The sequence below is a fragment of the Pomacea canaliculata genome, linkage group LG9, assembly GCF_003073045.1.
Source record: "Pomacea canaliculata isolate SZHN2017 linkage group LG9, ASM307304v1, whole genome shotgun sequence".
Classification (NCBI taxonomy): domain Eukaryota; kingdom Metazoa; phylum Mollusca; class Gastropoda; order Architaenioglossa; family Ampullariidae; genus Pomacea; species Pomacea canaliculata.
Genome location: NC_037598.1, coordinates 13,328,414 through 13,351,845, shown reverse-complemented (window position 1 = coordinate 13,351,845; position 23,432 = coordinate 13,328,414). Strand labels below are relative to the sequence as shown.

Sequence of the window (23,432 nt, the reverse complement as noted above, 5' to 3'; positions counted from 1 at the left end):
GGATCATGAGAAGAACAAACTCTAACAGCAACACGGGCATTAAGTGGACCTTGAGGACTTGAGGACCTCCACTTTGCGGGTGACTCCAACCTGTTGTCCCACAAGTAGCAACACGCACAGACAAAGCTCACTCGGCTCGCAGAAGAAGCAGTGATGACTAGCCTGACCAACAACATCAAGAAGACGGAGGTAACGCGGGTCAACAGCAAGCAAGAAGCCCAACTCCAACTAAATGGGGAATGTATTACAGAGTCTGACCGTTTCACCTACCTAGGCAACATAGTCAGCAAAGATGTAAGAAGCCGAATAAACAAAGCCAGGCTTACATTCCATACCCTAAGACCTATCTGGAGCTCCAAGGCTTTGTCTTTATACATTTACACACAAAGATCAGCATCTTTAGATTACCCGAGAAGATCTCAAATATAGCCCTGTGGGAGTGGACCAACGAAAAACCTGCCAGCTAATACCAAGAAGTGGAAGTGGGGCAGGATCAGTCACACCTTGCGAAAGCCGGTTGACAATTTAACGAGACAAGCTCTGGCCTGGAATCCACAGGGGAGGCGCAGGGTTGGGAAACCCAGAGAGACGTGGAGGAGATCAGTCCACAGCGAGGCAGAGACAGCTGGCATGACATGGTCCCAACTGGAAAGAGACGCCTAGAACCGGGTCCGATGGAGGGGTGGGGTTGCAGCTCTATGCTTCACTGGGGGCGAATAGAATCAAAAGGTTGCGTAAAAATTCAACATTTCAGTTGTGCTTGAGGTTTTAACTTATTAGTACACAATATGATGGTATTGAATGTTGAATGATTAAATGTACACTGTCACCGTGTTCTCATTTTCAGGCATTCTGTTATGTAGATGGCAACATTAATAGCTACTTTTTTAATGTTCTTACACAAATGGTGAACTTCAGAGAGAGTAAAGGGTCTGTGTTCGCATCGTGATACCTGGTTTAGGTCTGTTGCTCTAATTAAGTATGGATGATAATCACAATAATCAGAAGTAGACACTCAATCGTGCCATTTTTGACGAAAAAAGTCTTATAAACCTTCTTTTACTCTGGTAATGAATAAGTGAAATTACCTTCTGTCTGCCATTCCCATGCATACCCAAAGCCACGGATACATAGTAAAATTCTAACTCGAGAGGCCCAGTTAGATCTGCCTGCCTTAACTTGTAAACATAACATATTCTAATATTGTTTTATTGTACCCGTGTTCAGGTAACGACAGTAATCTGCACAAGTATTGGATAATTCTTATAAACAAGTCAGATACAAGAGGAAACCTTTCACATTCCCCAGAGGATTTATCATTTAAAAAAATTCTGCCAACATTTAAAATTTACTTGAACATTAATAAAAAAAAAATTATTTTAACTTTCTCTAGATCAGTATATTGTTTCCATCCCCAAATTTCACATCCATACCGAAGAAAAGGTTTCTTTTGTATCAAATATTTGAAAGATTATGTCTGTTGAAAGGTTCTTTAGTATAAAGACAATTTTTGACTCCTGCAAATGCTTTTAATGGTTTTTCAGATAAACTATCAGTACATTTAACCCACTTTAGCGTAGATGTAAATGTAACGTCTAAATAATTATAGCTAGGTTGTACAGTAATCTTTCCAGCATAGTACCATTTTTCACAATTCTTAATTAATAAAGCCACTATTTTAAACTAGCATTTTTGCTTTATCCATATTCTGTAAGTCTTTATTTGTTACATAATGTTTCTAATCTAGATAGTAGATTTTACGTTAAAGGTCAACCGCAAAATCAGCGACAATGGCAATGTCATTTGCACACATCAAAAGTAAAATCCAAATTGGATCTGCCAGGACGTCAAAACCACGCGCACCACATAATGTTAAGTCTGACCAAAGCTTAGATAGAAAGAAAACAACAGAGGGATTAACACCCAACTTTGTTTGACACTAGATATACAATCAAAATAGTCACTCATTCGAGATCCGACCTTAACAGCACCTTTCACACTTTTATACATGCTCTGTAGTGTTTAAAACATGCTCCTATGGACATCCCTTTTCAACAGAACACATAGTAATTCGGATCTATCAATACTATCAAAAGCTTTCAAAAAATCTAAGAAAAGAGTGTAAAGGCGTCCACCTTGTTTTGTTAAATATTTCTGAATCAGAGCTTCCGGGATAAGTTCACTTTCTTCACAGAATTAGTCAATTGCTGGACAGTTTGCTAATAACGTTTAAAAGTGAAATCCCTCTAAAGTTATTTACTTTACTATTATCACTTTTCTTGTGTAGCCAAGCGGTGTGTGGTGAGGGGAGTCGAACATTGACCAAAACAGTCCAGCACTCAAGTCAGAAAGGCAGGAACCTGTCAGTAGTTGCACATCTCTTTAATGAAGGCTAGATCCACAGTCACGGCGGCGTCACTTGTCTTGCGCTTTCACTTCGCAGTTTTCTCCCCTGTCCTTGCGTCTCAGCTCTGCCATTATATACCTCTCGGGCGGGTCACTTTTCGCGGTCTTTTACATGCATCAGCACTATTCTCCCATCCATCATCAGATCTATGTTCGCGGTCTTTCCCAATCGTACCTTTACTATACTCGCATGGATCAGTATTTTCTGCTTAACAAGCGCTGGACTACCGGCCCTGTACACTTGTGTAGAGGAAAAATCACTGCCTTGGACCAGCTTTCCGGATATGTACCACTTAAACACACTTTATTAAAAAGGGAGTGTAGCATTCTCCCGAGGATGTTATTTGCAATCTTAAAAATGTCGGAGGGCACTCCTTCAGGTCTGGACGCTTTTGCTTTTTTTAGGCAACGAATATCTTCAAGTATTTCTGAGTGGGAAATTTCCTCTTCTCAGTTTAGTAGAGCAAACATTTCTCACAGTTCCCATTATTATGATTAATTAATGAGCTTACATCCTTTATGTCAAAGTCAGTATCACATGATGTTTGTGTTATAATTAGGATGTCTCTAAAGTAGTCATACCATCTCTGGAGGGGGGGTTATTTTATTGCAATCAATAAAAGCAATTGTAATAAGAGCTTTCACTTTCTGCCAGAAAGTTATAGAATTTGGATCATTACATGTGTTAAAATGTTATTATGACTGAAAATGATCCACGAGAAAGACTGATGGAATGACCTGTATAAATATTTCGTACCCAAGTACCAGTTACTTAGGGAATAGGATAACTAGTCTGTCAGATTCAGTTGTTAGGCAGAGCACAGATATTTTGTTTAAACGCAAATCTATTCTCTGTCTGGTAAATAATACCAGCTGCTGGTATGATCAGGCGCTGTTTAAAACCTTAATGGCAATCACTTCTCGGCAGCAACGACAAATCTTCTTTTGGTTTTAAAATATTGGAAGTGCCCCGATTCAAGCATAAGGAGGGGAGCTTATATATCAACCCTACTTTTGCTAAAACTAATAAATTGATCACAGAATGCAAAAACGCCACGCAACAGAAAAATTCCACAGAAATACAATGATTTTTAAGCACTGAGGTGATGTGCTACATCCCTGTTCAACAACAAAACAAAACAAAATTAAAAGCAGAAGAAGGGGCAAGGCGTCATAAAAGATGTACCCATCCAATAAAACCTGGAAGATATCAACAAGATACTAAAGCAAGCTGCAGGACCCAAAGCCAGGGCCGTAAAAAAGATTCAACAAACAGTAGAAGACTAAAAAGATCACGCCTGTCGGGGAACCTGATCCTAGGAACTTTAATGCTATAAACCCACTCTGGAATAGGGAAAAACCAAAAGCAGACAAAGGAAAGGAGATGGTGGAAGAAGCCATGGAGGATGCTAATGTTTGCCTGCTAAACAATGGTCAACCCAACATGTTTAGCGCCATGGCTCCACTGACTCAACATCAACCTTAGACCTATCCATCTGTATCCCCAGAACTTGCAAATGTCTTAGAATGGGAAGTCCACAAAGATGACACACTATGAAGTGACCACGTTTCAATAATAATTACCATACCAAATACTAAAAATATCCCATCGGAACCACAACCCTCTGTATATAATGCTAAGAAAACTAACTGGAATCTGTATCACTCGCTAATAGAAGTGAGTGATGTATGGCTCCCTAATGATGCCACTGACACCAAGACCGACAGACTGACAAAGAGCATCATCAAAGCAATCACATAGCAATACCAAAAGGAAGTTAGAAGGACCATAAGAATGCTAGTCGAGCCTGGTGAAACAAAGAATGTGAAAATGCAATTAGAAACAGGAAATACAAGCTAAAGATATGTAAAAAGCACAAAACTATAGAAAACAGAATAGAATACAAAAAAATCTAAGTCTCTAGCCAAAAACACCATTCTGCAAGTAAAAAATGAAGAACGGCATAGGGTCACCGACTTCACTAGACCAAAATGCCAACCTAGAATTGATAGCTGGAAAAAGCACTAAGATCCAAAATGCACACTTTTCTGAAAGAAGGTACCAAATAGAAGACAAACCTAGAAAAGGCTAACCCTTTTGGCTGAGAAGTTCCAAGAAATCTGCTCCCACTCCAACATATACCATGGCTATAAAATTATAAATATACAGAGAACGAGCTGAATGCATTTTTTCATCCCCTCTAAACCAAAAATATCCTCTCAAACTAAAAACCGAAGAACTATGGAAGAGCTAGAGCAAGCCCTATCCAATAAAACGTACAGATTTTCACCAGGACCAGATCTCATTAAAATAAAAATACCTTAAAATAAAACACCTTATTTTAGAGCACTTTTACAAAATCCTGGAAAATAGTAGTTTCTCTAACAAATGGAAAAGGGCTACTAGTCCCCATCCCCAAACCATGGAAATTAAAACAGCCCCATCTAGTCACAGACCAATAGCACTCACTTCACAACTATGCAGGACATTTTAAACCATTATTAAAAACAGACTAAATCACTTCTGCCAAAGATGGAGGTACAGATGAAGATGTAAGAAGCCGATTAAACAAAGCCAGGCTTGCATTCAACACCCTGCGACCTATCTGAAACTCCAAGGCTCTTTCTCTACACAAAGATTCACATCTTTAACACAAATGTAAAGGCAGTCCTTCTTTATGGATCTGAGACATGACGTTTGACAAACGCCATCACCAACAAGATTCAGACATTCGTCAACAGATGTCTACACCACATCTTCAATATCAGAAGCCCCGAGAAGATCTCCAATACAGACCAGTGGGGGAGAACCAATGTCAACTGTAGCCCTGTGGGAGTGGACCAACCTAAAACCTGCAATCCAGATCATCAAGAAACGGAAGTGGCGCCGGATCGGTCACACCTTGCGAAAGCCAGCCGACAATTTAGCAAGACAAGCTCTGGGCTGGAACCCACATAGGAGGCGCAAGGTTAGGAGACCCAGACAGATTATGGAGGAGATCGGTCCACAGAGGCGGAGACAGCTGGTATGACATGGTCAAATTAAAATCTGAACTTGAGGTAAGCTTCGCTCCCATACACCCTAAAGTAATGGGGCTTCATTTATCTTTTCATTTGTGGAAAAGAGACTATGGTTACGTGGGATTAATTCATTCATTTATTTCGAACATTCCACATTCTCTTCATAACATGTAATTTCAGTTCACATTCACAATTATAAAGTGAGTATGTTGGAGGGAAAGAGCACAGCGCACTTCCAACATCGTGTTGTTAGACTGTTTTACATAAATACTTCATCACAATAATACTGCCCACCAATTCTTAAGAAAAATATGCTACAAAAAAAAATTATCTTGTAAGAGTGACAATACTTACTCTCATCCCCAGATGGAACATTAACTTTTTGTGAGGCTGTAAAGACCAATATTTCAACGAGTACACTCAGTGCCGCAATCCACCACCAGACATGGCCTGCAATCATAACCAGGTTAAGTCTGTCTTTATACTTCCTGCTCCAGTGGTGCAACGATCAGAGATCATTCCAAAGAATATGTATATACACATTCACACACACACATAGACACACGCGCGGCATTTATTTTACATTTTGCTTTTTGTCAATATAGAAGCAGTGACATGCCTTTGTCTGTGTCTAGGACCCAGCGAAACAACGCTTTCTCTCTCTCTTTGTGTCGCGCGAGCTAACGCTTCTTTCGCAAGGTCGAGGTCAGTGAAAAAAAAAATGTATGAAAAAAATAATCACAGCCAGGCGCATGGCAATCGGCATGAAGAATAGGATGTAAAAACAGTTTGAACTGTTAGCGAAAGGGAGTTCGCCCAAATCAACGACAAGAGACTATAGATCTAAATATAATCATTTGTTATTCAGTCATTTAACCAAGGCATCCGAGGAAAACAACGAGGAATCATTGCCTGCTGCACATTTCCCCTCAAACTAAGGAGTAGATGAGCGACAATGTCATTAATTTAGTGCAGGATGTAGGGAGAACGTTAGTCACAGACAACTTTTCTCTTTTCATAGAGGGAAAAAGCAGAAAGCCACAGACAATCCAGCACACAGAGGAACTCAAGGAGGGTGCAACACAAGCTGTTTATAATAAAACCATAACAGATCGTAGACAAAACAGAAAACCATGTTAGGCGAGGAGACGTCACTTACATTTAAAATATTTGGTAGCAGTGTACGGAACAACTGCAAGCGTCTGTAGATTAAAACTCGCAGTCGAGAACTTTTTACGATACAAAAGTTTGCGAAGGATCGCAGATTGTTTATAATCTTTCATTATCTTCAGCAAAAGTTTGTGGCTGTCCTTACTTTTGTTTCCCGCAGAAAAGCCCTCTATCAGTTTAAAGGCGGCGATCATTTCAATGCGCATCGAATCATCGGTTCGCATAAACATCAGATTGGTCGTACATCGCATGGTGCTTTCATATTTTAACAGCCAAAACCGTGTACATGAAATGGCAATAATAGTAGTGTAGATCTATGATATCTAAACATTTAATATAATGGATAAGAAATAAAAGAGAACACGCAAAAACAAATGAAGTGCTCCTTCGTGCATAGAATGCTAATAAAACGCACAAAAAAGAAATTGAAAAGTAAATATTTTCTACAGAAAATAAATTATCTCTACCTCCAGCGTAAATTGCTGAGAAAAAAAATGCTAATTAAAACCGCAATGGATATTAAGGTAGCAATAATAAAGCTAGATCGATTATTCTATTATCATGCATTAAGGACCTATTAGTGAGTGTAAATCTCAGTAGTTATTTTTTCATGAGAACGTCTGATGCTTGCCATCGAGGTCAGTCAGCTGATGGCATGACGATCGCTCAGGAAGAAAATAAGGTCTGGCCAAGACATTTTGGTTCTAACATGCAGACAATTTCCTATATTTCTTTTCTTCCTTACTCGTGAAACACCACAGTCTGCCTAACACCTACGCTTCTACACACCAACAGTCTTTACACTCCAAACGACGTTCGTTCTTCCAGCACAAAGAAAATGACGTCAGCGAGTGACGCAATCCAATGCACGCGGGCGAAGCAGAAGTCAGACAACTCAACAAAATGACCAAAACACAAAGGACAAGGCAAAAAAAAAAAAAAAGGAAAACAAACGCAAAAGACCGGCCAGACCATTATTTTCCTGACAACGTTGAATGCGTGAAGCGCTCCTACCAGACTTACTGCTGTGTGGCTTGTCCCGCCATGAAAGTGAAGTTGCATGATACTATTAATAGCTCAGCAGCTCTGTCATGTACAGCCATGTACTACTAAACCGGATAAGACCGGACTGCCATTACAAACCTTAATCCTCTTTACCCGACAGTATGAAGAATAAAGAAATCTTTCAATATTTATGCGGAAAATTAGAGATACTAAGCGGAAATTATCACGAAATAGTACCTTTCGATGAAGAACACATGATGCTTAACAGCGAAAGAAGACAAAGCAACAGGAACTTTTGGCGTCAACGTTTCAGCGTCATGCACAACTGGTCTGACCGATGAGAATGATGCTGATTCACTTCGCTAGGGGGCGCTAACGTCACGGTCGTCTGCTAATTCTCTTATGGCACCAATACTAAAATCCCGACAATACAATTTAATTAAAGAAAGGAAAAAATGTGCTTGCAGACTTTGTTTTTTGTAGAAATTTTGAGAGACTTTTTAAATTAATTAGATCAGCCTACATATTTTTAATCTTGAAAATCAGTTTACGATCTTCTTCAGTGAAGTTAAAGTTGTGGAGTTGATCCTCTAGATCCAAAATCAAGTGAAAGAAGAAGCGCTCTGCTTAATTGAAAAATAAATGTCGATTTGTGTTTTAGAATTCTTAAGAGAAGTGTGAGAGTTACGACAGAGAAAGTGTGGGTACGCGACAGAGACTGAGAGGGAGGAAATGTGCTCGTTTTATGTGTAGGCATTGGTGTCAGTCAGGTGATGATATTAGTGGAGAGGCTAGTTGTGACGAAGACAGCTTTAAGTATGATAAAAGTTTCGATGATGACGACGACGAGCATGATTGAGCCGACGCACCAGCCACAGGTGGACAGGAATCAATTAAACAGCAATAAATCAAAGCAAATTAATTGCTTAAATTAATAGACTTTGAAATATTTCAATAATATATAACTATTTCAATAATAAGTATACAAAGTAGAGGTATTGTTGCAGAGGTGTTGTCGTTGGGGAGTCGAAAGGAATAATTAAACTAAATCTAAAGTAATAGACCCTTAGATTAACTTTAAAAAAAAAGGCATAGCACAATGTAAATACATTTGGATGACGCACAAAATACTCGAAAAATGCACAAAACTAAGGTTATCCCTCTGTAGATAACAACATTCAAATTACCATCTCATGTACTTCTAGTGTACTTCATTTAGAACATTATCAGATCCACATGTCTTTATTATAACATGCTAAGACTTTCTTATACCTCAACATAAAATATCTTAAATATCAGATATTTGTTCAAAATATCAGTAATAATCACCATTTACATCCAAGGGGCTTGTATTACAGAGGATCTAATCTGAGAAGTGTTTAAATAGAGAGCCGTGCGATCATAGAACCGGACGCTGCCCTGGCGGATGTGACAGCGAGTGGAGTGGAGTCCAGTGCAAAAGTAGTATGTAAATATGGTAAAGATATTTGTTTGTATCCATGTCAAGCCCCCGGTTATTGATAACTGATACTGCTTTAAAACAGAAATATTAAACAGAAATTTAGTCCTTAGGTAGTGAGCAAAAGGTGGTGCCAACGGCAAAACTAGGTAAAATTTCTAAGGAGTTGTAGATGCAAAGAAATTTGTATTTAGTTTTATTAGCAGTAAATTTTTTTATAATTATCGGCAATAAATTTTGACACAGGTTTTATAAGTTTAGTCGTAACAACTAAAGTTACCTCTTTGTTAACCGTCATGCGTTAAAATATGCAGGCGTACATCTAATGATTTATAATAAGGATTTATTATTGTTGTATTATTTTTAATATTCCTGTTACTATTGACTTTTTATTTGTGAATAGAAAAATGATTGTGTAACAGGTCGCATAGGGAAGCGGGCAGTTCTCTTCTTGGTCGACGCCTCCTGCAGAGCAGACACCGTTAAATTTGAACAGATCAAGTCTTTCATGAAGAAATTCTAGAAAACTTTTCTATTAACCAGTTTGCCGTACCTGCTGCCCTAGTCCACTTTGAGTGTTACGTTGATGTATTAAATCGTTTCAACGACATCGTGAAAGCTATTACAGACTCTGAAATCATTATGTCCAATCCGTCTGGAAAAGACACAGGGGCAACCCGACCCATTTTTCACCTCACAGACGAAAAATTTAGCGAATTCTGACTTTTGATAAAAATTTTGATAAAAACAGTCTTACATTCTTGCATTTTCTTAAAAACCTTCCATCTTTAGCATATTTTTATGATTTAGACTTTGTGTTTTAATATTCTTTGCATGATGCTTATATGACGCAGACATAATCTTTTTTCCTTTCCTGAAATGAGTAAATTGAAGGCAGAGAAGGCTTTATTAGTCTTTGTTATGTAAAAGATAAAAGCAGATAAGAAAGACTACAAGAACTCCTGCTAGGAATCGTATATTTTGTCTGCCAAGGAGGCCTGTCTCTGCCAAGTCATGTGTAAAATGCTATGAACATCTAATTATATTGACAAACCATCTGCAGATATTAAGTACCTGTGGCAAAACTGCAGATCAGGACAAAAAGCTCTGTCAGCAGCCTGATAAATGTAATTTACTCCATGTTCCATATGGAGATCCATCTTATGAATTTCAAGTGCTGAAGATGGAGAGTGGCCCTTTGAAAAAAAACCCTTGAATTTGGCGATTGTCTCATCATTTACATCCCTATGACGTAGAGAATCAGCACTATACAGACAATGATTGTGTGTGTTAGGATGCAACAAGGATGTAACATCTCACTGACTGTTCATTGCTACAAAAGTTACATAACCATACACCCATCACAGCTTCAACAATGATCAAATGTTGTCTTCCCCATATTTACTATGTAAGTGTTGAACAAAAGAAGTGTTCCACATGGATGCACATCCTAAAACAATACATACAAACATTTCTTAATTCAAGAGGAGTGCTTGGTACTATTAAAATTAATGACATACAGACTGTAGTTACTTTGTTATTTGGTTGTGCTTTTCTAATTGTCTGATCGTTTTAAGATTGCAGTAAATTCTTTTTTTCACACTCCCTTGAAAGACTCGAAAGGCAAAATTCATGCATGAACAGACGTTCTTTATTATGACAGTTTAGACGGCGAAAAGAAAATTTCAGTTTGCAGTACTGTAAGTTGACCTCAGGACATCTGCTCCACAGCCACGTTACTTCTCTCCATCCTTTGAACACAATATAATTATATATAATCACATCACACCCGAAACAAACAGACAATACAGACATAGAGTTTCAAAAAAGCTATTTTTAAAAAATCTTTTAGCATCATTTTTATCACATCGCACGAAAGACGGAAAATGACATCAATGTCTCCTTAAAGGTAAGGACACACACGAACGAACGAACACACTTACACACACACACACACACACACACACACACACGTGTGAACACCATTCTCCATCTCCCTTTGTCACACTCACACACACATACACACATATATCTACAGGTGTTCAGGTCAAATTGAAATGCCATTTCTCATTTCTTCTACAAAGTAAACTTTACTTTCGATCAGATATTACAGTTTGTAGTACTCTAACCGCTAACGCTTTTCATGCAATCTGAATTTCAAACATTTAGAATAATCTTGCTCCACAGCTCTTTGTGTAATTAGAATGTCTAGAGGTGTCCTAGATGATAAAGTAATGATTGGAAGTGTACCTTGTCATCCGATGTCTACCATTGCCACGTTGTTCCATCACGGCAGGGGACCTGTAGTGGGAGACAAAAGACACATGTATGTCAAGTGATACATTGTCAGATATGACTTCACATGTTGTTGAAGACAAACCAAACCACTCATCTTACATAGGGTCTGTTTAGAAATGACTGATAGAAATACTCCCTACTGCATTTTTCCTTTAAGAAAAAGACCTCCAGGATATGCACGAAATTTTCCAATGGTCACTCCTAAGTCCCTATGGTGGACTATATGTATGTGTGTTGATTTGCGTGGCATTTCTCTGACAATCAGTAGACAGGATACACTTACCTGCGCTACACGGTGGCGTGCGCTGTACTTCATAGTATGAATCCCTCTCTTCTTGTTCTGTTGGGACCCAGCTTTTGACATTGAATACGCGATCGTTTATCATTTCAGCAGCTATCATCCACACCTAGTTAGACAAGAATATAAAAAAAAAAATTTTGGTCAGCAAGTTAAGAAAGCATATTACGTACAGCAGCCACTAATTTAAAACATCTAAACTGATACAGTATGTTTACCTATCTAATCCCATCGCTATTGGTAAATTGCAATGGTAAATAACATGTAATGGAGAATGAGCGAGAAAGTCAGCGCGAAAAGAGAGATCACTCTAGCGAAAAATATAGAAGGAGCAGACGACAATAGCGGACATGACAGTGGAAGGATGTTGTGTGAGTGTTAATGTGAGTGTAGATGGCAGAAAAAATTCCTTGCCTATCCAAGATTTTTTTTTCTCTTTATACGGGTAATTGTGTTAGAGCCCTTGTGATCGAGGATTACACGTAGACAAGGGGGTGGTCAGAATCATTTGAAATGAGAGCTTGGAATTCAGAAAGGGAGCCTAAAATTATTACAAAGTTGTGCTCCGAAGATTAGTGAGCATGCTGCAAGGCAAGCAAGATGGCATGAAGTTCCGCAATGAAAATAGAACATTCGTCCCTAAGTCGGACTGAAACAGCCCGTTGTGGTTGGCAGGACGGAACTGCTGCTGCAGCGACTGGGCCACCACTGGGGATTTTGGAGCCATCTGTAAAAACGGAGCAGAATTTAGAATAGGCACAAATAAGTTCATGAAAGTGTTGGAGGTAGATGGGGTCACTAATGTCCTCTTTTTTGAAAGCTGTAAGATCAAAACGGATCTCTGGAACAGGAAGGGTCCAAGGAGGAGTTGTTTGCAGAGATAAAGGTTCTACCTGATTAATATCTACTCCGGCAGCTTGTAGGTGAGATGCTACTCGGAGTGATAGAAGCTTTTGCTCCTTGGTACGAATGGCATACAGGGCAGCACGCTGAGGTCTGAAGACAGCACGATACGCAGGGTTCCCACAATGAGCTTTTAAGCATGAGTTTCAAACGACGGAGAGAAAGTGGAGGCTCACCAGCTTCTTTGTACAGGAGTGGTGCGGAAGGCACCCAAACATGAACAAGATAGGGAGGAGTTGACAGTTTCTGTGTCTATTTAGCTGTTTTCAGTATACTGTTCTTGAACTGGTACTAGTCAAGGGAGGATTTGTTTATCTTGAACTCTTCCTGCCTTCTGATAGTTTGCACTAGCGAACAGTTTAGCTGTTGTTTTATCTCTCATCCATAATCTTTACTTTCAAGACGTTTTTATGACATCTACAGCATTCTTTAAGCCAGGGATGCCCAACCTACGGCCCGCGGGCCATATCCGGCCCGCGATGCGGTCCCATCCGGACCGCGAAACTTCTGCCCTGAGTGCAGGAAATCGGCATGTTAGTAATAACAAAAAACCTAAAAAAAAAAAAAAAAAAAAAAAAAAAAAAACGAAAAAAGGGAAGAAGAAGGATTTATCCCTACGTAGGGGCGTCTCTCAAACTTTTTTTCGATGGACGAACATTTCGATTCAGTGCTCCGACTTGGTGTCTCTACGATGCAGCCGGACATTCAGAAGTTGGTTTCGGGAAAACAACTTCAAATATCCCACTAATTACTACATAATTAATGGCAAGTACAACTTGTTTCTAAAAAAATGGTATCTGCTCTATTTTTTTCCTTTTTTGTATATTTGCGGCCCGTGACACGCATGTCGGAAATGTGTATGGCCCGCAGGCCGAAAAAGGTTGGGCATCACTGCTTTAAGCCATTCGTGAACATTCATTTCTGGATGTTTATAAATGAAGTGGAATCTTAAACGAGAACAATTCAGTACATATGAGACTATTGATTACCTGAAAGCTGCATCAGGGATTAGTGTCAAAAATGTTTATTTACCTTTTCGAGAAACCAGTCAGGGGAAGAGCCACTGTTATCACGATAAATTCTGATAGCGCATACGTCCTTGAGGTTAACCTGGTCGTATACGCTGAATTGGTCTACAGAATTTTGCTGAAAATCGTTGCGTAATATATTGTCCAAGAATAAAGGCGGGGATTCTCCTCCATCAGGGTCAATCAAAATGATGTGCACATCTGCGTTAGTACCGGCGTGCTCTTTATTCGATGTTTTTGTCCATATCCTCCAAGCTCTTCCTAGAAGACATCATCCATCATTCATAATCAGTCATCCATCACCCACCCATCATCATCATCATCATCATCATCATCATCATCATCATCATCATCATCATCATCATCATCATCATCATCATCATCATCATCATCAATCATCAATCATCAATCATCAATCATCAATCATCATCATCATCATCATTATTATTATTAAATCGATCATTCTGCTGCTTTTAAGTATGCCAAATTTTGCTTTCTTATTCGTAGGCGTAGTTGTCAAAGATTTCGTCTCAACAGAGTTACAAATTCTGTTTGGAAAGAAACACAGCAGCAAGACAGTTAAAGCAGAACTCAATCATGGCAGTGTAAAAGCTTCAGTGAAAACAACAGTATACTACAAATATACATGAAGCTGGGTGTAGGGGCAGACACATGCTTTCACGATTTTTTGTTTGTTTTTTATTTGGTTACTTTTTTTTTTTTTTTTTTTGCAGAGTGTGATTTCGAAATATTTCCTAAATTACCTCGCTAAGACTTTCTCGCGGGCATCATGTGATACTTGTCAACAAGCCACCCTAGACACTAATTGGGGCGATTGTTACTTCCCCATTTAAGTTACCACATGACAGTGAGCTAAAAAGGGTGATTTTGAAATAAAGCAAGAAAAACATTAATAGAAAGAGATCTTAAAAATACTGGGTCTGAAATCTAGTATTTTGTCAAGTGACAACTGTGTCGAACTAGTGTAATGATCTCGACCAGTATTCAAGTGGATGTAGCAATGTGGTTTAGGAGATGCCTGAAGCTGACAAAGAAAGCATGGACATGTGAAAAACGCGTGTGTCCTAGAATCCTGTAGCTTGGTCTTGACCGAATTCCTTTTGACAATATTGATAGTGGTACACAGACTAGGTAAACAAATGGCTAGAAGTAATGAAGATGAAACAAAGGTGAAACTTAAGCCGATTTTTGTTAGCTTCTTATCGCACATGTTTCTGAAATGGGTGTCAGCAACAGGAGAATGCAAATGAACAGGTTCCAGAATACTAGTTAGTGAACATTTAATAAAACAATATTATTTCTTGCTTCCCCACTCTTGTGATCTTCCTGTCGTCAGTGAGGTGTGGTCAAGAAATAGTAAAGTAATTGCAAACTTAACAGTAAGTATTAAATAAAAAAAAGATCGAGTTCTTGAAAATTAACTACATTCATCAACTTCCTCCTGTTTGCAATCATCAAGAAATTTTAATTTTCACAATGTATGACATATGCGGCCGTGTGCTGATACATTTATATGTATTCTTACAGTTCTTTTCAATTGATAATGGATCAGAACCTTATTAAGCCTGAAGAAGAAGCACCTGACTTTAGTAAAACTCCTTTATTTCCACTTTTGAAGAGTTCCTGGGCTGACCGAATGTCAAAACGTGTATAGGTCCCACAGGCGTGTTAACAGTTCCCTCACAGCAGATGTATATGTCGTTGTCCACACTAAGTGTCAGACCAGCTTAGCCCGTCTGCTACAGACGACTTCTTGTAAACAAGGAGGATACCTGGTACATAATTTTATGTGGCTGGCGTTTAAATCTTTGGATTACAGCGCCTTAAAAGCAGAATACACCATACTATATGCATTTTGCTTCTTTTTTTTTTTAATAATTGATTATTTTATTTACCGTCTGGCACGATCCGACCGTAAGCATCATCGACACCAAAAGCTACAAGAAGCCAGAACACAGATGCATTTTTCCACATGGTAACGGCTCGAGTCGAGAAGCTCAAACTGAAACGAATGTGTTTGCATTTCTCTAACACAGACGACGTTCAAACATCTGTGACGACAGTTTCAAGCTTTCGCAGTCAAGCGATACCATCGATTCAAATCTCACATTCGAGTGGAAACACAGACAGACACACAAACACATCCACCGCTAGGACCAGGCTTGTCACTGTTCTTTGCTGTCATCTCTCATGGTCCAGTCATTTTTGCGAGCAACAACAACAACAACAATAATAACAACAACAACAACAACAACAACAACAACAACAACAACAACAACAACAAACAACAACAACAACAACAAATGCGGATGTTGTAAAGCGCATACTAACACTTCTAAGGAGCGTTCTCTTTGCGCTTAAGAACAAGAAAGAAACAGAAAACATACGGGGAACAGGAAAACAAACAACACATGCGCCATAAACGAAGAAACAACAGTACTAACATAGAATAAAACAAAATACAAAAAAATGCAAAGGGGATTTAAGTAGCAAAAGCAGAAACTGAGAGTACTTTGATGTTCTAAAAGGAAGACGATCAAGAAAGTGTGTGAAAAAGCAGTCGTATGATATGAAAGGTAGTCAGGAGTAATGTTTACGGAAGATGTGTGTTTTCAGTTCATGTTTAAAGGATTCAACAGCGGGTAGGTGGCGGACATGGAAAGGGATAATAATAATAATAACTAAAAATCCTGTATCCATATCTTATGGTTTTAGTGACAAGAAGAGTAAGGACATGATAATCAGACGAGATGTTTTCTACATCTTAAAAATTAAAGTCTTTTCCGACTCCGGTAGCCTCTGTGTTTATTTTATGTCTGTGAGTATTTTTACTGTTAATGTTATTTGCGTCGCTATGATATACTTTAATGTGAAATCTGTATGAAAGACCCGTACAGTCATTCAAACACTAAACAGCGCTCCGAATATGAAATATTTCTCCATGTGCAAGAGAGACATAAACTGAACCTGCAATGCCAACAACAACACTGAAATCATTAAATTCCACACACTCCTCTATATCAACATCATTAAATGCCACAGAGTTGTCCATGCAGCAAAGAAAGCTTTGCGATTCCTTTTAAAACAAAAATAAAATCACTCAAATAGAATTTGACAGAACGTAAATTCTGCTCCATAACGACAGATGTTACTGGTCTCGGCCATCTTACAGACAAAGAAACCCTCCATGCTTATATCACTTGGAAGGCAACAGGCGGTCAAAATGTGGGTGTTGCTGGGTGCACGAAACGTATCCTCCTCCTCCTCCTCCTCCTCCTCCTCATCATCATCATCATCATCATCATCATCATCATCATCATCATCATCATCATCATCATCATCATCATCATCATCATCATCATCATCATCATCATCATCATCATCATCATCATCATCATGTAGAGGAGGTCACTTCTCGATTGTTCCTTCTCCCGAAAATTCAAGGGTCCCATAAAGTTTACCGAGATAGACTTCGTAAGCAGTGTTCTATCTGTATTACTTTCTTATTTTTCTTGTTGTTGGCTGTCCGAACTCTTGCTCAAAATCCAGTTATCCCAGATACATGCATGTACAAAATAGTATATGAACTTCATACAGTAGTACATCAGTATATACATAAAACACAAGGTGTATACACATGCATAGAAGTATGTGTACTACATAAACACAGCAGTACACTAGTGTGTATAAATAATGGTGTATTAGTACCAATACATAATAATTAATACATATATAGTAGTACTTTAGTACACACATATAGTAGTACATTAGTACCCATACATATTAATTAATAAATAGTATGTGGTACATTAGTACACACATGGTAATTAATCCATATACAGTAGTACATTAGGGCATATACATGGTAGTGCTGAGTTGTAGTACTTACAGATGGAAGTATGTGTTGCACATGTATAGTCATAGTTGTAGTACATACAGGAATGCAGTGTACGTGGCACGTGCACCCAATGGTTTATGTAGTGCGTGTGTGTGTGAGTACAGATGTAATACGATATAAATGGAGTTTAATAAACATAAAAACAATAACGAAAACATTTAAACATAAGAACACTTGCCGTTTTGACGGCGTGGGTGGATGGAGGTGCGGGAAGGAAGGGGTGGAATTACTGTTGGATTCCCCCTCCATGAGCACGTGACAATCAAATCCTATTGTCTATCGCACTGTTAGGGAAAGACTTCTCTACAGACTTTTCTTTGGAGCCATGATTGAGGAATATCTTATTAAAATAAAGTAAAAAATTACTGAATAAGAAGGATGCGCACAGATAAGGAGCGACCGTTCGTGACTTGTGTCTCGAGCGCGAATGATGACAAGCTGGTCGGTCACGTGTGGTTCACGTGGCTGTTCGTTATCCGAAATTTTGTTCGCTATCCGAGACAAATTTTTAACGAAAGTTTTGTTGGTTAGTCGAAATATTCGCTATCCGAGGCGTTCGCTAACCGAGGTTCCACTGTGATTATATGATTGGTACAGCTTACGTCTACTTGCATTTTTGACATAGTATTTAACTATTGCTTTGACAATTACGAATTTCTTTTCTTTTCTGCTGTTTTTTCGTTGTTTTTTGTTTGTTGTTGGGTGTTTTTTTTTTTGGCTGTTTGTGCTTTTCTAATTGTGTGATGGTTTTAAGATTCCAGTAAATTTTTGTTTCCACACTCACCTGAAAAACTCGTAAGGCAAATTTCATGCATGAACAGACATTCTTTATTATGACATGCCAGCAAGTTTTTACAAATAAAAGCAATTTCAGCAAGTATTTAAGTCCTGGATGCCTTCAAAGTTTAGACGGTGAAAACAAAATTTCAGTTTGCAGTACTGTAAGTTGACCTCAGGAAATCCGCTCCAAAGCTATGTTACTTCTCTCCATCCTTTGAACACAATATAATTATATAAAATCACATCACACCTAAAACAAACAGACAATACAGACATAGAGTACAAAAAGCTATTTTTTCAAATCGTTTAGAAGTATTTAGTAACATCGAACAAAAGACTGAAAATGCCATTAATGTCTACTTCAAGGTAAGGACACACACGAACAAACACACACACACGTGAACACCATTCTCCATCTCTCCTTCTCTCACTCACACACTCACACACACACACATATATCTACAGGCGTTCAGCTCAAAGTGAAATGCCATTTCTCATTTCTTCTACAAAGTCAACTTTACTTTCGATCAGATATTACAATTTGTAGTACTCTAACCGCTAACGCTTTTCATGCAATTCGACTTTCAAACATTGAGAATAATCTTGCTCCACAGCTCTTTGTGTAATTAGAATGTCTAGAGGTGTCCTAGATGATAAAGTAATGATTGGAAGTGTACCTTGTCATCCGCTGTCTACCCTTGCCACGTTGATCCATCAGTCCAGGGGACCTGTAGTGGGAGACAAAAGATACATGTATGTCAAGTGATACATTGTCAGATATGACTTCACATGCTGTAGAACACAAACCAAATCACTTATCTTATATGTGGTCTGTGTAGAAATAAGTGATAAAAGGACTTCCTACTGCATTTTTTCGTTTAAGGAAAAGACCTCCAGGATATGCACGAAATGTTGCAATTGCCACTCCTAAGACCTGGGGATGAGTTTTGATTTGCGTGGCATTTCTCTGACAGTAGACAGGTGTGACGGTAAGGGGGGTAAGAGGGAGAGCGGGGGGCGTAGCCAGCCCTGTGTGTCGCCCTCTGCCGTGTAACAGTCAACAGAGTAAAAGAGTGGGGGGGGGGATGAAGGGAAGGTTGACACGTTTGATTGTCCCGCTGTTCGTGGGCCATGAAATTAAGCGAATTTTACCTGCGGCTCTGGCAGTGCTCACACCTGGTCTAGTGTGACTGGGGTGGGTATTTAACCCCGACAGTATCGGCCAGTTGGATCGATCTTCTGAGCTACCGAGGGGCTATCGATTGAGCGGCGGCTTTTATTTTTGGATTTGTGGATTGGAGTGATTTTATTTCACTGACTCGTTCTTGCTGCTTTTTGTGCGGAGCCGCTGCTGCTGTTTAGGAGATTGTTACCTCAGTAGAACTGCTGCTGTTGTGGTTAGCAGCTCACGTAAGTTTGCTGAAGGTTCCACGCCGATTCTGCTACTGGGAGCGGTGGATATCGCAGAGCTGACGAGAGGTTCTTGGTAAAGAAGAACCAGAGCCGGCGATAAGGCGGAAAGCATCCCATCCGAGCCTCGGAGAGTGTTGAGCAAGTGGGCTCCATCCTCGTACCTATCAGCGACGACAACTACAGACTGAGGGGAGGGCCGTCGCTGTCGTCTTTAAAATCCGTGCATCGAGGAGAGGAAAGACATGTCCGTGGAGTGTCGAGGACACCGAAGATTTCCCGCTGGTGTCGGCATAAAGCAAAGTAAGACTTTTACTTTTTAAGTTCCACCAGTAGAGAGAGAGGGGGAAAGGTTTCGTACCCCCATTGTTACTCTCCACCGTCATCGAGAGAGGGAGAGTAAGACTGTTGACTCGGACTTTGAGGACTTTTGTGTGTTGCTGAATATTTATGAACACGTGGACTTTTCTTGTGACTTAGAAAAGTGCTCTAGGAGACTAATCATCAGGAATGCCTTGTCATTGACATGTGTAGGTAGTCTTTGTGAATTTGTGAAGACCAGCCTGCGTGCGGTCTTAGTATGTGCGTTTAATAATATTTGGTGTCTGCTATTGTAACGCTGAGATCGTTGTGTACGAGGGGAAGTGTATGGTTTAAACTGCTTTATTTGAAAGTTTCATGTATTGATATCTATTTTTGAAGTTTTCGTGTATAATAACTACTTGGATGAACTAACCTGAAGTGATCTCGTGTTTTGTTATTGGAAAGAATGCGAATGTTGGTCGTGACAACAGGACACACTTACCTGCGCTACACGGTGGCGAGCGCTGTACTTCATAGTGTGATGCCCTCTCTTCTTGTTTTGTTGGGACCCAGCGGTCAATATTAAATACGCGATCGTTTTTCATGTGAGCAGCTTTCATCCACACCTAGTTAGACAACAGTATAAAAACAACCATTTGGTCAGCACATTAAGAAAGCATACTACTTACAGCAGCCACTAATTTAAAACATCTAAACTGATACAGTATCTTTACCTATCTAATCCCTTCGCTATTGGTAAATTGCAATGGTAAATAACATGTACTGGAGAATGAGCAAGAGTGTCAGCAAGAAAAGCGAGATCACTCTAGCCAAAAAGGTACAAGCAGACGGCTATTGCGGACATGACAGTAGAAGGATGTTAATGTGAGCGTAGATGCCAGAAAAAATTCCTTGTCTAGTCATGTTTTTTTTTCTCTCTCTATACGGTTAATTGTGTTAGAGCCCTTGTGATCGAGGATTACATTTAGACAAATCGCCTTCAGTGTGTGGACGGGTGTACATTGAGCTTCATGTTGCCAAGAAACTGTAAGTGAAGCACTCAACGGCTGCTGGTGCGACTTTTTTTCAATCTTTCAGTTTTTCAGTCCTGAGCCATTCCAGCAACTTATTCACATCATGTGGACAGCCTCAGCCAATCGTTGTTTTGTGTTGAAAGAACGCGTACGGACGTCGTGTGTGTGTGTTGCTCGTGAGAGAGCCGGCGACTGTAACACGGTCCAGATGCTCAACCTCAGATGAAGTGTCAGTGGTGTGTGTCTGTGATGTTGTAGGTGCGGGGGGGGGGGATTGGTGTTTTACGCCGTGTCAGCAACTAAGGCTATATTACGGCAAGCAGCCAGCCCTGTAAACAGATGCCACGTGCAGAGAAAGAACAGCGTGCCCGAGACGAGAAATGAACTGAGGGCAGCCAACCTTCACTGTATTGGTGACAGGAGCTAACCGTTGCGCCACCGGACCGCTCTATGTTGTAGGTGCGCACATGATTATTATTAATGTAGTTTGTTGTGTGTTGTATATTTTCTACAATAAAATACAAAGCTCCACGAGCTCTGTACAACAAACTTGTAGACTACAGTGGGTTTCCGTCAATGGAAGTCTTTTTTTCCCCCTTGCTGTTTAGCATCTTGTCGTAGAATATACTTTCAGAAACATCTCCTCCCTGTAAATCGCTCGAGAGTCCCAAACACAATCTGCAGCTCGCAGACGACATTGCACAGAGGAAGAACAACAAAAACTTTCACTTTCTTGCCATCGATGAAGATAGGGAGGAGTTGACAGTTTCTGTGTCTATTTAGCTGTTTTCTCCCAACGATCAGTATACTGTTCTTGAACTGGTACTAGTCAAGGGAGGATTTGTTTATCTTGAACTCTTTCTGCATTCTGATAGTCTGCACTAGGGAACAGTTTAACTGTTGTTTTATCTCATCCATAATCTTCACTTTCAAGATGTTTTTATGACATCTACAACATTCTTTAAGCCATTTGCGTACATTCATTTCTGGATGTTTATAAATGAACTGGAATCTTAAATGAGAACAATTCAGTACATATGATAATGATGACTTCCTAAAAGCTACATAAGGGTTAAGTGTCAAAAATGTTTATTTACCTTTTCGAGAACCCAGTTAGGGTCATCGCCACTGTTGTCATGATAGATTGTGATAGCGCAGACGTCGCCGTTACCATGTGGCGAATTGCATCTGTGTTCTGGCTTCTTGTAGGCTTTGGTGTCAATGATGTTCACTTATGGAAAGGTAAGTAAAATAAGCAATAACTAAAATAAGAGATAATAAATGCATTTATCATGGTGAATTTTAATTTTAAGGAGTTGTAATCCTAAGATTCAAACGATAGCCACATAAAATGTATTATATACATTTTAGTTCATAGTGACTGTCTTCATGTTATATTGTTACTAAAACATCTTTTAACAAGAACATGCCTGTTTACCAAAAACTTCCAGTGCTATCCCTTAGTCTAATATTGACAAAAGCATTGATGGGCTGGCTGTTGTTGGAAAAAAGTCAAACTTGTAGAAGTAGAATTTATGTTTGTAGGTAAAATTATGTACCAGGTATCCTCCTTGTTTAAAAGAAATCGTCTGTAGCAGACGGGCTAAGCTGGACTGATACTTAGTGTGGACAACGACATATACATCTGCTGTGAAGGAACTGTTAACACGACTGTGGGACCCAGACACGTTTTGACATTCAGTCAGCCCACCAACTCTTCATAAGTTTATAAAAGAGGAGTCAGGTGCTTCTTCTTCAGGATTAATAAGGTTTTGATCTGCTATCAATTTGGAAAAATTGAAAAAGAATTGTAACAATAAACATTAATGTATAAGCAGAAGGCCTCCATATAACCCACATCTTCAATATTAAAATTTCTTGATGCTCGCAATGTGGAGGAAAATGATGATTATATTAAAATTTCAAGGACTCTATATTTCTTCATTTATGACCTATGGTTAAGTTTGCAATTATTTTCCTATTTCTTGGCCACACCTCGCTCATACCTGGATGATCACAGGAGCGGGAAAGCAAGAAATAATGTTGTTTTCATAAGTCTTCTCTAACTAGTATTCTGGAACCTGTTCTTTTGCTTTCTTCTGTTGCAGACCACCATTTAGGAAACTTTTTGCGAGAAGAATCTTACAATAATCGGCTTTAGTTTCAGCTCAGATTCATCTTCATTACTTCTAGGCATTTGTTTACCTAGTCTGTCAACCACTATCAATAGTGTCAAAATCAATTCGGTCAAGACCAAGCTTCTCTTCTTCTTCTTCTTCTTTCCTATACGCCCCCAGTGGAGCATAGGGCCGCAACCACACGCCGCCATCGGACCCGGTCCTGGTCATCCCTTTCCAGTTGGGACCATGTCATGCCAGCTGTCTCTGCCTCTCTGTGG

The 23,432-nt window shown here is 39.3% G+C and overlaps 2 protein-coding genes across 4 annotated transcripts in view; both read right to left on the bottom strand.

Moving 5' to 3' along the window:
* The window catches only part of LOC112572677, a 37,777-nt gene extending 29,825 nt beyond the window's left edge, over positions 1-7,952 (bottom strand). The window contains exons 1-2 of the mRNA XM_025252477.1: positions 7,840-7,952; positions 5,782-5,877 (exon numbers count right to left, since the gene is read on the bottom strand). Coding sequence (XP_025108262.1) covers positions 5,782-5,877; positions 7,840-7,858 — 115 coding nt within the window. The 5' untranslated portion in view covers positions 7,859-7,952. The remainder of the gene's footprint in view (positions 1-5,781; positions 5,878-7,839) is intronic.
* A 2,738-nt stretch (positions 7,953-10,690) lies between these two features.
* Positions 10,691-19,092, bottom strand: LOC112572704 (lipoxygenase homology domain-containing protein 1-like). Of its 3 annotated transcripts, XM_025252520.1 has the most exons (5): positions 15,505-15,633; positions 13,593-13,849; positions 11,643-11,766; positions 11,312-11,362; positions 10,691-10,812 (listed from the first exon to the last, which is right to left on the bottom strand). In XM_025252520.1, exons 1-4 carry the CDS (start codon positions 15,581-15,583, stop codon positions 11,349-11,351), a joined length of 474 nt encoding a protein of 157 aa, XP_025108305.1. In that variant the 5' UTR covers positions 15,584-15,633; the 3' UTR covers positions 10,691-10,812; positions 11,312-11,348. The 3 variants fall into 3 exon arrangements, 1 of the variants encoding a protein (XP_025108305.1); XR_003101050.1 differs by lacking the exons at positions 11,312-11,362; positions 11,643-11,766; positions 13,593-13,849; positions 15,505-15,633 and adding an exon at positions 18,965-19,092 and having other exon boundaries at positions 10,714-10,812; XR_003101051.1 differs by lacking the exons at positions 10,691-10,812; positions 11,312-11,362; positions 11,643-11,766; positions 13,593-13,849; positions 15,505-15,633 and adding exons at positions 18,313-18,499; positions 18,965-19,037.
* Between the last annotated feature and the right edge of the window lie 4,340 nt (positions 19,093-23,432).